Source organism: Oncorhynchus gorbuscha, linkage group LG04, assembly GCF_021184085.1.
Source record: "Oncorhynchus gorbuscha isolate QuinsamMale2020 ecotype Even-year linkage group LG04, OgorEven_v1.0, whole genome shotgun sequence".
Lineage (NCBI taxonomy): Eukaryota > Metazoa > Chordata > Actinopteri > Salmoniformes > Salmonidae > Oncorhynchus > Oncorhynchus gorbuscha.
Genome location: NC_060176.1, coordinates 43,608,151 through 43,625,189, shown reverse-complemented (window position 1 = coordinate 43,625,189; position 17,039 = coordinate 43,608,151). Strand labels below are relative to the sequence as shown.

General features: G+C 41.8%; 1 protein-coding gene across 2 annotated transcripts in view; it reads left to right on the top strand.

Annotated features, from left to right (window-relative positions):
- The window catches only part of pgm5 (phosphoglucomutase 5), a 53,447-nt gene extending 45,011 nt beyond the window's left edge, over positions 1-8,436 (top strand). The window contains exons 10-14 of one of the 2 annotated variants that reach the window (XR_006838522.1): positions 1,263-1,400; positions 5,826-5,935; positions 6,450-7,482; positions 7,592-7,643; positions 7,754-8,436. Coding sequence is in view for 1 of the 2 variants with exons in the window: in XM_046346869.1 (XP_046202825.1) it covers positions 1,263-1,400; positions 5,826-5,915 (228 nt within the window). In the remaining variant the exon portion in view is untranslated. Of the gene's footprint in view, positions 1-1,262; positions 1,401-5,825; positions 6,313-6,449; positions 7,483-7,591; positions 7,644-7,753 lie in introns of those variants that run through there. The other variant, XM_046346869.1, reaches the window with a different exon arrangement.
- Positions 8,437-17,039: the final 8,603 nt, after the last annotated feature.

The window sequence follows — 17,039 nt, the reverse complement described above, 5'->3', positions numbered from 1 at the left end:
TCTGTGAAGCTTACCCTGCGGACTACCTCGTTCTGTCCTGGAATGTGTGGAAACTAGCCTGGCATCGACATTTCTCAGCCTACAGCCCCAACTCATAGGACACACACACAGACCAATACAGACAAAAGAATGACTCGTAAAATCCTGATGGCCACCCATTGGTGTCAGGAGTCTTGGTCTGGGATGTATGATGACATAAGAGATGGAAGCGTGTGTGTGTCTGTCTGTGTGTGTGTGCGCGCCCGCGTGTGTTTGTGTGTGTTTAGCTGTACGCTTGTGTATGTGTGTGTTTGCAGTCCCAATCGGGCCAGTGACAGTAGCAGGATCAAACCTGGGCCATCCTTCACTGTCACCGTGAGCTCACAGTGCTCCACAGAGGCACAGCAATTACAGCTAGTAAGTCAGTCAATCAAATGTGTGACATTCCTCCCCTCCCCCTCCCCCCTCCAACCAGTAAACCCTACTCCCCCTTGTCCATATTATTACATGATACATTCCACATAGACACAGGGTTGTGTCAGCTGTTGTCTCTCCCCTCTGCCTGTCTGCTTGTGAGAGGGAGGGCGGTGTCAGCTGTCCAACACATACATGTCTACACACACACCGGAGTATACATACATTCTTAAAACAGAGACACAAGCTCACAAATGTTCACACATACAGAGATACTGTACACATGCTGTGCACATACAAACAAACACACTTGCGCACACACACTTCGACTGGCTGTGATGACATGTCGAGGGAAGAGAGGCTTTACAGAGCTATGAGTGGGTTGTCTCTGTAGCCTGCTACTGAATTCTTACCACATAGACAGATTACACACATACTATTGTACATTGACCCTCTCTCTCCTGACACAAACAAACAACTACATGTACACAAACACAGATAGGGTTGCACTGTAGGTAAGCATGCACACAGCCGGGTCAATTCTTACCTTTACTCATATGACTACAGCGGCATCTAGTGGATGTCATTTGATACTGCATTAAACAGCACTGACTGTCCTCTGTCTCACTGCCTCTGGACTGTCTGTCTACCTGTCTCAATGCCTCTGGTCAGTCTGTCTACCTGTCTCAAAGCCTCTGGTCAGTCTGTCAACCTGTCTCAATGCCTCTGGTCAGTCTGTCTACCTGTCTCAATGCCTCTGGTCAGTCTGTCTACCTGTCTCACTGCAGATGGTCTGTCTGTCTTCCTGTCTCACTGTCTCTGGTCTATCTGTCTACCTGTCTCACTGCCTCTGGTCTGTCTATTTACAGGGTCTGCGGATCATCTTCACTGATGCATCCCGTCTGGTCTTCCGTCTGAGTGGAAGTGGGGGAGGGGCCGGGGCCACAGTCCGGATCTATGCAGAGAGCTTAGAGAGAGACCCCGAGAGACAAAACAGAGAAACTCAGGTAGGGAGTTTACACTGGAATCCTTTATGATAGGTACTATAACATTACAGTATGTGTGTGTGTGTGTGTGTGTGTGTGTGTGTGTGTGTGTGTGTGTGTGTGTGTGTGTGTGTGTGTGTGTGTGTGTGTGTGTGTGTGTGTGTGTTTCCGACAACTCAGCAATGGCAATAAGAGGGTCTTTCTGTTTCTTTCTGTATTTACAAGCTTACAGGCCCATGAACTAGGGAGAGGATCTAGAGTCTTAGAAAAAAGGTGCTAAGTAGAACCATATAGGATTCTTTGATTTGTTCCAATAGGGGAACCCTTTTTGCAGAGGGTTTTAGCTAGAACCTTCTATGTAGGGTTCTTCATAGAACCACCTGTAAATTGTTCTGCCTAGAACCCTCTCTTTAAAACTGCAACATTGCCTCTGCACCCCATGACAAAATGTGTCAAGTTGCAGGAAATAAGCTTTAAACCTGCTCAATGTTTTTTCCACCAATAAGACGGGTGTGAACAGTCTCAGTCTCATGTACAGTGCTTGTGCCCATAGAAATAGACGTGGCGCATGCACACCGGAATATTCCCCAATGCTGCAAGTGGGACCTAAATGAAAATGTTTGGGAACCCCTGCTCTAACACAGTGTTGTTAGGAAACTCCTGGTTTACAGGCCACATCAGGGGCCTCGTTTAAAAAAATATCTTAGATTTATACTTGAACTTAGAGCTAAGATGGGTTTCTCGACAGTGTGCTTACGTTCGATTCATTAAAGATACTGAGCATAAAAACCTTGCTTACGCAGGTTCTTAGAAGCCCATTTGTAACTTACGCACCTGTGATCTATAAATCTCAAATTAACTTACAATCAGCGATTTCCCCTTATAGAATGCTAGCACAAATGAGGGTTTAGTCAGGAATAGCCATGGACCAAAAGAGACAAGGAAACTTTTTGGAAGACGTGATCACGGAGATGGTAGAGGAGATTGAAGACAGGCAGCACGTATTATTCTGTGGACTAAATAGTGGGTTGACAAACAAAGCCAAAACAGGTAGCTTGGGAGTGTGTTGCCGCGGCAGTGAACAAAGTGGGGCAGCAAGACAGAACTGTGGCTGATGTGAAAAAGAAATGGTCTGACCTTTAACTGCAAGGGATAAAAAGAATAGCCGTACCTAACCAGCAGGAAAATTACTTACGTCAAGTCTAGACTATGTGTAGAGATAAGATCATTTCCACGTCAAAGTAAGGTTTTTATCAATAACTACTTGAATGTGGTTTTCTGCGCAAGTTATACTTAAGATCAAAATTGATCGTAAGTCAGTTTTATAAACGAGGCCCTTAGCCTGCAAGTCACATAATGATGGCGGGCAAAATGATGTGTAATTCCTATTGGAATCCAGCCAGAGTGAGGATATCCAACAATTTGAACTTTTAATCACCTGCAATCTGCATTCAGAATTTGATTAATGTGACTACCTAAAATCTAAACTGGAACAACCATCTCAGTAAAGGGTGCAATAAATCAAAATACTAACAGATTGGATTAGTTTAGGACAATGTATGTTATTTATCTTTGTATAGAATAGGATTAATCAACCAATCAACATACATGCAAAAACACATATTTTAAAACAAACAATTATGAAAATCAACCTGCATTAGAGCATGCTGGGAAATATGATAATGATGGGCTTGGTTTTTATAGTTTGGCTCTAAACACAGTAAGAATGACACAATCACACTCAAATCTGGTTGTTAACACCAACACTGAGATTATTTTTAACTCCATTTATCAACACTAGAAATATTACACAAAAACAAACACAAGGTAAAACTGGCCAATTTGCCACAAATGTCAGTAAGACTGTCCATGATTGAGTCTTTGAATGTAGAGATGGAGATAAACCTGTCTAGTTTGAGTGTTTTTTTGCAGCTCATTCCAGTCACTAGCTGCAGCAAACTGAAAAGAGGATCGACCCAGAGATGTGTGTGCTTTGGGGACCTTTAACAGAATATAACTGGCAGAACTGTTGTTGTATGTGGAGGATGATGGTTGCAGTAGATATCTCAGATAGGGGGGGAGTGAGGCCTAATAATGTTTTATAAATAAGCATCAACCTTTGTCAGAGAAAGCTTGTTGAACACTAAGAAAACTTTGTTGTAGAGCATTTAACACAAAATCCGGGGAGGGGCCAGCTGAGTATAAGACTGTATCATCTGCATATGAATGGATGAGAGAGCTTCCTACTACCTGAGCTATGTTGCTGATGTAAATTGAGAAGAGCGTGGGGCCTAGGATCAAGCCTTGGGGTAATCCCTTGGTGACATGCAGTCAGAGAGGTAGTTAGCAAACCAGACCTAAGACCCCTCAGAGACACCAATACTCCATCTTGTCCCCTTGTCTTCCAAAGAATCATTCTTGTCTTGTCTTACGTTATTTTGTTCTGGGTAGAACTCTTTGCCTGACAAAGAACATGTGTCTTCCAAAAGGATTGTTCAAATGAAAACGGTTCTTGGAAGAACCCTTACTGTCCGCAAAGAACGCTTTTGGAAGAGTGTATGGAACATTGTAATTTTCTTTTTATCTAATTACTCCATTTTTTACCACAAGGACAATGGCATTGTCAACAATAGGGACATGGTTCACGATGGTCACAAGAAGATGTCTTGATTGCGTACATCTTCACACCCCAGAGTTAATAATACTTGGTGGAAGCTCTTTGGCAGTGAACAGGATGTGGCCACCACAATACTTGAAATTACAGAGGATAAACAACCTTGAAAAGAATGAAGCCTGTGTTCAAATATCTACTCCAAATCATCCATTATGTGTGCAACAAGGCTGTTAAGTAATAATGCAAGAAAACACGGCAAAGAAATGAACTTTTTTGCCCAAATTAAAAACTGCAGGCTTGGGTCAAATCCAATACAACACAGAGTAAAATCCCCTGTATTTTCAAGTATTGTGGTGGCAGCGTCATGTTATTGGTATTCTTGTCACCACCAGGGACTGGTGAGTTTGTCCGGATCACAATGAACATGAAAGGAGGACAATCCACAAATTCTAATGCCCAAAAAATATAAGTGACAAAAAGTCGAACCAGAATGGCTTTCCAAGAGGTGTTGAGTATTCCAGAGTGGTCCAGTTTCAGTCCCGACTTAAAATTGCTTGAAAATCAGAGACAAGAATATTGAATATTGCTGTCCATCAATGATTCCCAACCAAATTTACTGAGCTTGAGCAATTCTGACAAAAATAATGGATCAATGTTGTCCTAAGAGTTGTGCAAAGTTAGTAGAATCATGTTCCAGATGTTTCACAGCTGTAATTGCTGCCAAAGGTGCTTCCACTAAGTATTAAACGGTCCAATGCAATCTGTCCCACCAAAACAGGCTGACATTTCAGGCGGTCTTTTCAAACAGCTCTTACTCTTACTCATCATTTTTTTACAATTTCACAGTATTATTCCAACTTCATAGTGTGGAACTATATATAAAACATTTTTGACTGCACTGGGCCTTTTACTCTGGGGTGTAAAGACATACACAGTCAAGACATCTTAGTATTCATTTGGAAAATGTTCTATCATTTTATTTCATTTTGAAAACGTGGAGTAGATTGTGTTCCAGTTTTAAATGTAATTTTAAGGCAGAAAATGTGAAGACTGTGAAAGGAGTCTGTAGACTTTCACTAGTGACTGACTGTAGTCGAGACCTCCCTTACTAAACAAACCCAATCTGTCACATACTTAACCTATAAAGAATTGCTATACTGTATATTCAGTGTGTATATAGTTGATGTTTATGGTGTCTGGTTGGACAGTTATCTGTAAGACTGGAGGGCTTTTGGTTTTATGCTCAGGCTGTCGTTGTCATTTGTTTTTGGTGGTTTACAGTATAACCCTGATTTCTGAAGGTGGTTTTAGATGCTTGATTAAGTTTGTACAGTACAGCTATATGTAGTTCACTACTCCCCAACACTGGATTCTTAGTGGAACCAATGTGGGTAGTGTAGAAGGCTCCGGGGTTAGGGTTAAGGACAATGACAATGCAATCAGGCTTATAATCTACCACTACTACTGATTACCTTCAATGCCTTTTACACAGGGACGTAAGGGATTAACATATTCTCAGTCACTGTCCCTTGGCCGTCCTGCGTTTTGAGTATGCTGTAACTATGTTGCTAGTATACTAATACCACACTCACATTGTACACTTATTGGAACATGAGCAGTGGTAGTGCATCCTTTCAAGGTCTCTATGGGCATTCTAATGGGCATTAGAAAAGAAAGCCTGAAGTAGTGGCACTAATGGGTGTATTGTGTGAAGTGTGTATGAAGCAGTGTGTGCTGTCTGTATCCCAGGCGGTGCTTGGTCCCCCCCATTGTCAGTATTAGTGCAATGTGTGAAGTGCATATAAAGCTGTGTGTGTGTTTCTGTGTCCCAGGCGGTGCTGGGTCCCCTCATTGCCATCGCCCTGAAGATCTCTGACATCCACGAGAGGACAGGACGCCGCAGCCCCACCGTCATCACCTGAGCTCTGCTCCACCACACACACACACACACACACACACACACGAGTGCTCCACCCCACAAAACACACACGCATCTCTAAGGCCACCACGTCCTGCTTGTTGTCACACCTGGGGCCAATAGCAAGCAAGCGCTATTCACTCTCTATTTATATCAACATTTTAAATATTATTTGGTCTGCAAAGAAAAGAAGCAAGCTGTGTATTTCAGCAGTTGAAAAGACCCAAATTGTTAATATCATGCTTCTGTTTTGAAAGTTTTGTGTTCTGGATGTGTGAAATTACAGCCACAAAGCCTGTGTCTTTATCTATCTATGTGTGTGTGTGTGTATTTGTTTGCCTTATCATTCATTATAAAGGCGACTGACGGAATTAAAGGCAGAAGTCCAGTTGTTTATACAACATGTTTTCTTACGATATATTTTTTAACATAGTATAATTTTAAGCAGCATTTCACCTTTCAGGAAGTTTCTGCCACATGCATGCATGCGTGCACACACACACACACACACACACACACACACACACACACACACACACACACACACACACACACACACACACACACACACACACACACACACGCACACTCTTCCAAGTATGTTTGTCTTTAGCCACGAGTAAATCACACATACAGAAAAATGATATATTGGAATATATTCCAATAAAATATAAATATATTTAAATATATGTGGGAAATGTATTTATCAAATACATAAATAAATTAAATATATGTACATGTATATTTGTAAAATACACCCTCACCTCACAACCTTCTCCGTCCTTAGCACTAGGTTCCCAGAGTGGTGTTTTGCAATGCTAAGTTGGATCAACTGGAGTTGTAGTTGAAAATAAATTCTACAGCAATTGAGGTGTAGCCTACCTGCCACTTATGAAACATAGTAAAAATAAATGAGGTGTTATTTCGGAAAATTAAAACACTTGAAAGTAATGTTTTTAATACATTAAAATATGTTTCCCTAGCTGTCAATCACAATTTGAAACGTTCCCGATCCCCATCCCCAGCCCCACCTCCAATTGAAGGAGCAGACTTTACAATTTTGAATTTTCTTCTGATGAAGGAGAAGAGCTGTTGTCACTGCCAAAAAGCTTTTGGTCATTTTATTATCCATTCATAACATTGAATTAAAATATGTTTTTAACCTGATGGGTGACAAAGGAAGAAGATCATTTATTCAACTGCAAGCAAGAGTTTTCAACGAACTTGCTAACTAACACAGCTAGCTACCTACCTAGCTAGCTCCTTCTTTAGCTTGCCACGAACATGCAGTGTGACTGGTAAGAATTGTTTTGAAAATTAAAGTTCAGTAGAGTTAATGTCATGTATTAGATATCATTTCATTACCAAAACTATTGTTAAAATGTTCTTGGCTAGCCAAGCAACGTGTTGCTTGCTAGCTACCTAACTTAGCTAGGTTTAGTGAGGGGGATATTTCTGATAGAACTGGCTAGCTGGATTATTTATAGCAACAACAAAAAATATATTTGTACCTCCTGCAGTGGATCCTTCTGGTCTGGAGCACAGTTGCCTATGGATAGACCCCATCCAATGTAAGTAGTCTTTTGTATCATTTAGTTTAGCTAGTTCCCAATTAAATTAAAATGTGTTCAAACATTAACCCCTTGTTTATTTTTTATCTTGTGTGGAATTGTTTCACAGACTCCATTATCCACAAGGATATCGACTTGTCAGTCAGCAATGAACACTGGAGGTGAGGGAATCTACATTATAAGTATCAATTTGATGCTAATGAACATAAACCCCTAATTCCTCATCTTGTGTCCAATGTTTTCACCGACTCTGTCTTTGCGTTATTCACAGGGTAACTGGGACTCTGAAAACACATTAAGAAGGAAAGAAATCCACACATTAACTTTGACAAGAAACACCAGTTAATTTAAATGCATTCCAGGTGACTACCTCCTGAAGCCGGTTGAGACAATGCCAAGAGTGTGCAAAGTTGTCATCAAGGCAAAGGGTGGCTACTTTGAAGAGTCTCAAATATAAAATATATTTTGGTTTGTTTAACACTTTTTTGGTTACTACATGATTCCATATGTGTTCAAATGTATTAATTTTGTAAGTATAATAATGATGTCAACATTTGCATAATGCCTTTTGGTTATAAAGGGCTTCATCACAAACTCAAAGACGGGGTGTTTGCATTACATCACTGTTTCTTAATCCTCGCCCTGAGGACCAAAAGGCATACACACACATGATTACACTCAAAGGTTTGATGAGTTTATTATTGAAATCAGGTTTGTAGTGCTAGGGACAAAAACATAAATGTGCACCCCTTGGATCCCCAGGACCAGGATTAAGAAACACTGCATTATATTAATGCATTAATAGGTGTTTACACAGACTATAAAGTAACTATGAGCTCTTGTGAATACTTATAAAACATCAATGTGCATTTCAGCACATTGCATGCATGAGTAGTCGCTAGGTTTTCCTGTGCCTCTTATCTCACCTTTCCTTGAAGCGCTAACGAGCCCCAGTCCGTCCTGCTCTAACCCCTTAGTCTTTCACTGTTTGTGAATCAACACATGCAAGTGAAAGAATATGAATGGCTAGCATTTCCTCGTGTGATATTGTGAATGGCTCCTTTCCTGCCCTCCTGAACACACTGATGTCAAGGCCCTTTTATCAGTGGTTGTAGTGACGCTCAGGTAGAGATACAGGCTTTTGTAATACCTGCTCTTATCAGTGACACGTTCATCTTCTACATGGCCTTACCTTGCTGAGCTCATGCTGGGGGCGAGTGGAACTAACCAATGCTAAGGTATCGCAGAATACCTCTCTATCCTCTATGGCGATATTAACTCAATGTATATTTCCAATGCATCAATACTGTATCCCCAAGGTTTTACTCAACCCTGATTGGTTCAGTTTAGTTTACACAAGCAGTTGGGAATAATAACCAAACCAATTCAATCATGTGACTTGTGTCCAATGTGATGAAGTAATACAGTGCATTCAGGAAAGTATTCAGACTCCTTTACTTCACTTTTTCCACATTTTCTTACGTAAAAGCCTTATTCTAAATTGATTCAATTGTTTTTTTCCTATTCAATCTAAACATAATTTCCAAGACGGCGTATCTTTTTATATATTTTTTCTTCACATATCTTTTTACATTTTTTCTTAACCTCAACTTCAACATACTCTCCTACAATCTGCCTCACCCAATGTGGTATGGATCTGCCATTTTCTTTACTTTTGAACCAGAAACCCCAATAGAAGCTAGCCAGCTAACTAGCTACTAGCTAGTAGTCAGCTAGCTACTGCTAGCGGTCATCAGCTAACCTTTAGCCCGGACAACTTTTGCTAGTCTGCACAGTGGGATTCAAACCAGAGCAAATTGGTCTTATTTTTCTGCAAATCTCCGGATTCCTACCGCAAGCTCTGAACCTTTTCACCTGGATCATCACAGCTAGCTAGCTGCTATCCGAGTGGCCACTCCTGGCTAACGTCTCTGTCCCGAAGCAAGAACCAATTAGCCTGGAGCTAGCCTTTGCTAGGCCCATCTCCCGTCTAGCCACTCTTTGGACTACAATACCTATTTTGCCAATTCGTCTGGACCCCTTTTACTGCCGACAAGGAGCCCCGCCGATCAATCACGACTGGACTACTGACATAATCTGCCTGAGGGTGGTTTTCAACTGGCTCCTCCGTTGCGACGTCCCCTGAATGCCCATCTGCTAGCCTGCTAGCCGCAGCCCACTAGCTGTCTAGAGCATATCGGACTGTTAGCTGAAGAGGCCCATCTGACAAATTCTTTGGCCACTATACCTATTTGCCAATAGGCCTGGACCCTTTTACCACACGGAGCCCTGCTGATCCATCACGACTGGTCTGCCGACGTAACAGCACGAGGGGGCTACAATAGACTTCTTCTGTCACAACATCCATCTAAGGCCCTTCTGCTAGCTTGCTAGCCCCGGCCCACTAGCTGTCTGAATCGCCGTGACTCCAGCCTGCCGGGATACTCACTGGACCCCTATGATCACTCGGATACGCATGTCTCTCCCTAATGTCAATATGCCTTGTCCATTGCTGTTTTGGTTAGTGATTATTGCCTTATTTCACTGTAGAGCCTCTGGCCCTGCTCAATACGCCTTAGCTAACCCTTTATTTCCACCTCCCACACATGCAGTGACCTCACCTGGTTTAAGTGATGTTACTAGAGACAATCTCTCTCTCATCGTCACTCAAAGCATAGGTTTACCTCCACTGTATTCACATCCTACCATACTGCCAGGTTAACAAACAGATCACCGACCATTTTGAATCCCACCGTACCTTCTCCGCTATGCAATCTGGTTTCCGAGCCGGTCATGGGTGCACCTCAGCCACGCTCACGGTCCTAAACAATATCATAACCGCCATCAATAAGAGACAATACTGTGCAGCTTTATTCATCGACCTGGCCAAGGCTTTCGACTCTGTCAATTACAACATTCTTATCGGCAGACTCAACAGCCTTGGTTTCTCAAATGACTACCTCGCCTGGTTCACCAACTACTTCTCGGACAGAGTTCAGTGTGTCAAATCGCAGGGTTCAATTCTTCTCTCTGTATACATCAATGATGTCGCTCTTGCTGGTGATTCTCGGATCCACCTCTACGCAGACGACGCTATTCTGTATACTTCTGGCCGTTCTTTGGACACTGTTAACTAACCTCCAGACGAGCTTCAATGCCATACAACTCTCCTTACATGGCCTCCAATTGCTCTTAAATGCAAGTACAACTAAATGCATGCTCTTCAACCGATCGCTGCCCACACCTGCCCGCCCGTCTCTGGATGGTTCTGACTTAGAATATGTGGACAACTACAAATACCTAGGTGTCTGGTTAGACTGTAAACTCTCCTTCCAGACTCACATTAAGCATCTCCAATCCAAAATTAAATCTAGAATCGGCATCCTATTTCGCAACAAAGCATCTTTCACTCATGCTCCCAAACATACCCTCGTAAAACTGACTATCCTACTGATCCTCGACTTCTGCGATGTCATTTACAAAATAGCCTCCAACACTCTACTCAGCTAATTGGATGCAGTCTATCACAGTGCCATCTGTTTTGTCACCAAAGCCCCATATACTACCCACCACTGCGACCTGTATGCTCTCGTTGGCTGGCCCTCGCTTCATATTCGTCGCCAAACTCACTGGCTCCAGGTCATCTATAAGTATTTTCTAGGTAAAGCCCTGCCTTATCTCAGCTCACTGGTCACCATAGCAGCACCCACCCGTAGCACGCGCTCCAGCAGGTATATTTCACTGATCACCCCCAAAGCCAATTCCTACTTTGGCCACCTTTCCTTCCAGTTCTCTGCTGCCAATGACTTGAACAAACTGAAGCTGGAGACTCATAGCTGAGTCAGAGCAGCTAAGCAGATCACTGCACCTGTACATAGCCTGTCTGTAAATAGCCCATCCAACTACCTCATCCCCATACTGTTATTTTTAATTTTAATTTTGCTTCTTTGCACCCCAGTATCTCTACTTTCACACTCATCTTCTGCACATCTATCACTCCAGTGTTTAATTGTTATATTGTAATTATTTAGCCACTATGGCGAAATATTTATTGCCTTACCCCCTTATCCTACCTCATTTGCACACACTGCATATAGACGTTTTCTATTGTATTATTGACTGTATGTTTGTTTATTCCATTCCATGTGTTGTGTATTCTGTGTTGTTGTTTGTGTCGCACTGCTTTGCTTTATCTTGGCCAGGTCACATTTGTAAATGAGAACTTGTTCTCAACTAGCCTACCTGGTTAAATAAAGGTGAAATAAAAAAAATATTTTTTTTTTTAAACACACAATACCCCATAATGACAAAGCAAAAACAGGGTTTTAAAATCTTAGAACATTAACCTTTCTTTTTAATAAATGCCATTTACATAAGTATTCAGACCCTTACAAATGTGAAAAAAAGTCAAGGGGTCTGAATACTTTCCGAAGGTACTGTAGGTGTTCAAGGCACCTGAAGTGTAGCCCTGGTCAGGAGAACTTTACTCAATGTCCAGACTGATAGATAAGGCTAATGAATAAGGGCCTTATAAAAGAAACAGTGAACTGGAAATGCACTGTAGGATATTACTGGCCTCGCTGTAAGACAATGGAATGAATCTTACGGAATATAATTTCATGGCTTGTGTTTATTGCTGTTTTAAACATTCCAAATTAGTAATTAATCATACATCAGATGAATAATATCATTTGTCCACCTGCAATGGTATATTCCAACATCCCCTTACAGTGGCAAACTCCTCTCACCAATCATGGCCCTATGGCCTAGCCCGAGCGTTCAACAAGCCATGTTGTCCTACCCCTCAAATGCATCATAATAAATATCCATTTCAAATCTTAATCTTTTTGACTTCAGCCTATTGGTTGAAATGAGATAGTTTTGACCGGTTTGTCTGTCGCTAGTGATTAGTGGTCCGTAAAAGAAGCTGATAATGAGTGTCCCTATCAGCGGCAGACTGTGTATCTCTAATGAACTGTTCCAAGAGCTTACTGACCATTTGAGACAGAGGCATGAAGATTGTCTTATTAACCTGCGTTTTGCAGAAATACACAAGACAGTAGACCCTCACCCTAGCTTCATGTCCAAGCCATAGTTCATCTCTAACCCTAGCCATAACCCTAACTTTAACCCTAGCTTCATGTCCAAGACATAGTTCATCTCTAACCCTAGCCATAACCCTAACTTTAACCCTAGCTTCATGTCCAAGACATAGTTCATCTCTAACCCTAGACATAACCCTAACTTTAACCATAGCTTCATGTCCAAGACATAGTTCATCTCTAACCCTAGACATAACCCTAACTTTAACCATAGCTTCATGTCCAAGCCATAGTTCAACTCTAACCCTAGCCATAACCCTAACTTTAACCATAGCTTCATGTCCAAGCCATAGTTCAACTCTAACCCTAGCCATAACCCTAACTTTAACCCTAGCTTCATGTCCAAGCCATAGTTCATCTCTAACCCTAGCCATAACCCTAACTTTAACCATAGCTTCATGTCCAAGCCATAGTTCATCTCTAACCCTAGCCATAACCCTAACTTTAACCATAGCTTCATGTCCAAGCCATAGTTCATCTCTAACCCTAGCCATAACCCTAACTTTAACCATAGCTTCATGTCCAAGCCATAGTTCAACTCTAACCCTAGCCATAACCCTAACTTTAACCATAGCTTCATGTCCAAGCCATAGTTCAACTCTAACCCTAGCCATAACCCTAACTTTAACCATAGCTTCATGTCCAAGCCATAGTTCAACTCTAACCCTAGCCATAACCCTAACTTTAACCATAGCTTCATGTCCAAGCCATAGTTCATCTCTAACCCTAGCCATAACCCTAACTTTAACCATAGCTTCATGTCCAAGCCATAGTTCAACTCTAACCCTAGCCATAACCCTAACTTTAACCATAGCTTCATGTCCAAGCCATAGTTCAACTCTAACCCTAGCCATAACCCTAACTTTAACCTAGCTTCATGTCCAAGCCATAGTTCATCTCTAACCCTAGCCATAACCCTAACTTTAACCCTAGCTTCATGTCCAAGCCATAGTTCAACTCTAACCCTAGCCATAACCCTAACTTTAACCATAGCTTCATGTCCAAGCCATAGTTCAACTCTAACCCTAGCCATAACCCTAACTTTAACCATAGCTTCATGTCCAAGCCATAGTTCAACTCTAACCCTAGCCATAACCCTAACTTTAACCCTAGCTTCATGTCCAAGACATAGTTCATCTCTAACCCTAGCCATAACCCTAACTTTAACCCTAGCTTCATGTCCAAGACATAGTTCATCTCTAACCCTAGCCATAACCCTAACTTTAACCATAGCTTCATGTCCAAGCCATAGTTCATCTCTAACCCTAGCCATAACCCTAACTTTAACCCTAGCTTCATGTCCAAGCCATAGTTCATCTCTAACCCTAGCCATAACCCTAACTTTAACCCTAGCTTCATGTCCAAGCCATAGTTCAACTCTAACCCTAGCCATAACCCTAACTTTAACCCTAGCTTCATGTCCAAGCCATAGTTCAACTCTAACCCTAGCCATAACCCTAACTTTAACCCTAGCTTCATGTCCAAGACATAGTTCATCTCTAACCCTAGCCATAACCCTAACTTTAACCCTAGCTTCATGTCCAAGACATAGTTCATCTCTAACCCTAGCCATAACCCTAACTTTAACCATAGCTTCATGTCCAAGCCATAGTTCAACTCTAACCCTAGCCATAACCCTAACTTTAACCATAGCTTCATGTCCAAGCCATAGTTCATCTCTAACCCTAGCCATAACCCTAACTTTAACCATAGCTTCATGTCCAAGCCATAGTTCATCTCTAACCCTAGCCATAACCCTAACTTTAACCATAGCTTCATGTCCAAGCCATAGTTCAACTCTAACCCTAGCCATAACCCTAACTTTAACCATAGCTTCATGTCCAAGCCATAGTTCAACTCTAACCCTAGCCATAACCCTAACTTTAACCATAGCTTCATGTCCAAGCCATAGTTCATCTCTAACCCTAGCCATAACCCTAACTTTAAACCATAGTTCAACTCTAACCCTAGCTTCATAGCTTCATGTCCAAGCCATAGTTCATCTCTAACCCTAGCCATAACCCTAACTTTAACCATAGCTTCATGTCCAAGCCATAGTTCAACTCTAACCCTAGCCATAACCCTAACTTTAACCCTAGCTTCATGTCCAAGCCATAGTTCATCTCTAACCCTAGCCATAACCCTAACTTTAACCATAGCTTCATGTCCAAGCCATAGTTCATCTCTAACCCTAGCCATAACCCTAACTTTAACCATAGCTTCATGTCCAAGCCATAGTTCAACTCTAACCCTAGCCATAACCCTAACTTTAACCCTAGCTTCATGTCCAAGACATAGTTCAACTCTAACCCTAGCCATAACCCTATCCCTAACCCCTCTAAACAGAACTCCCTTCACTATGAATCCTCACTCGAACCACTGGTTGTAACCAGCGTGAAAATGAAAACAAGAAGCTAATCAAACATCCAAGGACACACAGTCACTAAACAACTTTGGTGTGAGCTCAGAGACAGTCTTCGGGGGTTGATGTGGGGCTTATAACGGAGTTATAATTATAGATGTATGAAGATCCATCAGGCAAGCCAGTCCCATTAGTGTTGGGGACATGGACAGAGCTGAAGGACTGCTCGTTAATCAGCTGGACCCTGATGAAGACCTGCCCTTCCTTCCTCCTAACGTCATTAATACCCATCACACACTCACAGCAATATGGACCATTACACTACTCATCTGTTATAGTGTCATACACACATCATGCCACGGCAGGACAGCGCAAGCACAGAGCACACACTATATTGATGAAAGTGTACATGGATGTCACGTAGAGGCAGTCACATACAATACACATGTGCACAAACACAAGCTTGCAAAATATACACACACGCACGCACACACACACACACACACACACATTTTAAATACCTTATTTGAATCCGCAAATCACGTTGCATCGTAAAGGATTCAAACATTTCAAAGGTCATTGATGCTAGGAAACTTAAGGAAACAAAAGCACATTCTCCTCCACATAGCTAGGCTGGCCATAACAGCTGAAAGAGAGCAGTAGCTTCTCCTCCACACAGCTAGGTTACCCATAACGGCTGAAACAGAGTTGTTTTGCTCTACTCTTAAGCAGGCCTGCAATCTGAAGGCCACATACCGTAAGCCCATGTACGTGTCCCAGACTGACAAATATCAATGCCACCAACTTGCATCTATATCCCAGGCCGACTTGGTGTGATATGAGGGGCTTGTCCGATTAGGCCTGCTCCTTGTAACTATCAAATGAGCAGCCCACTTCCCTCCACAACAACAATATCTGGTTTATTCGGCATACAAGAAAACATGTTATCATGAACATCAAACCAGCCTCTTCTGATAAGAGAATGTTTGTGTATGTGTGCTGTTGGTGAGCCATATTTTCCATAACCCCTAACTGTAAACCTAACACTAACCTTAACCTCAACCCTAAGCATAACATTAACCACTAATCCTAACCCTAACTCTAAACCTTAAACCCTAACTCCTAACAGGGTTAACCTAACCCCTAACCCTAAATCTAACCCCTCGTGGGGATGAGGGAAACGTCTCCAGGAGGGAGAATTTTCCTTGTTTTACTATCGTTATGGGGACTTTTGGGGATTTGCGGTACACACACACACACACACACACACACACACACACACATAATAATAATATCTCTTGACTGAAGTGAACGCAGAGGAACCTACATCGGAAAACTTCAGAAATCCAGAGGGGGCGCTATTGGACTGTTTTTTGGGTGGTCTTAAACAAACTTCTATGACCAGGCCCATTTGGTTGGGATTAGGTCAAGGGGCATGCAATATATATAACAGACTATATACATGTGATCAATTTTAAACATTGTGTACTAGTACTATTGGCAACAATTACATAAACCAGAACCAAACAGAAGTGGAAAACAAACAACAACTGTACTTTCATGGTCTGCTGGAAGCATCGATACCCGAGTAACATCATACTGGGCACAGACGTCATTTCAACGCCTAGTTTTTATTTACATTTGGTTGAGTTGTCAACTAACATGAATCTGACGTGGAACAAAAAACTAAAATGTCATATTGTCATTGGATTTAGGTTAAAAGTTGGGTGTGGAAAAAAAATACAATTCCCTTACCTTGATGACTTTTTGCAAATTCAATCAGCTTCCCCACGTTGATTCAACGTCATCACGTTGACTTGTTTTGTTGAAATAACGTGGAAACAACGTTAATTCAACCAGTTTTTGCCCAGTGGGATAGAGTAACATTTGAAACATGATCTTGTAATGTAATGACTCTTGCAGTTCTAATCAAAACAATTTGGGAGCATATGACAGATGCTATCAGTCTGGTTTTGATAACCAAAGTCTAACACGGGGAATTGTGGTTGAGATTTCCCACACATTGTCCCATCTAACAGCTCTTCTGGTTTCCAGGCAGCAAATAACGTCTGTCTGAAACTATGCACTTGTTT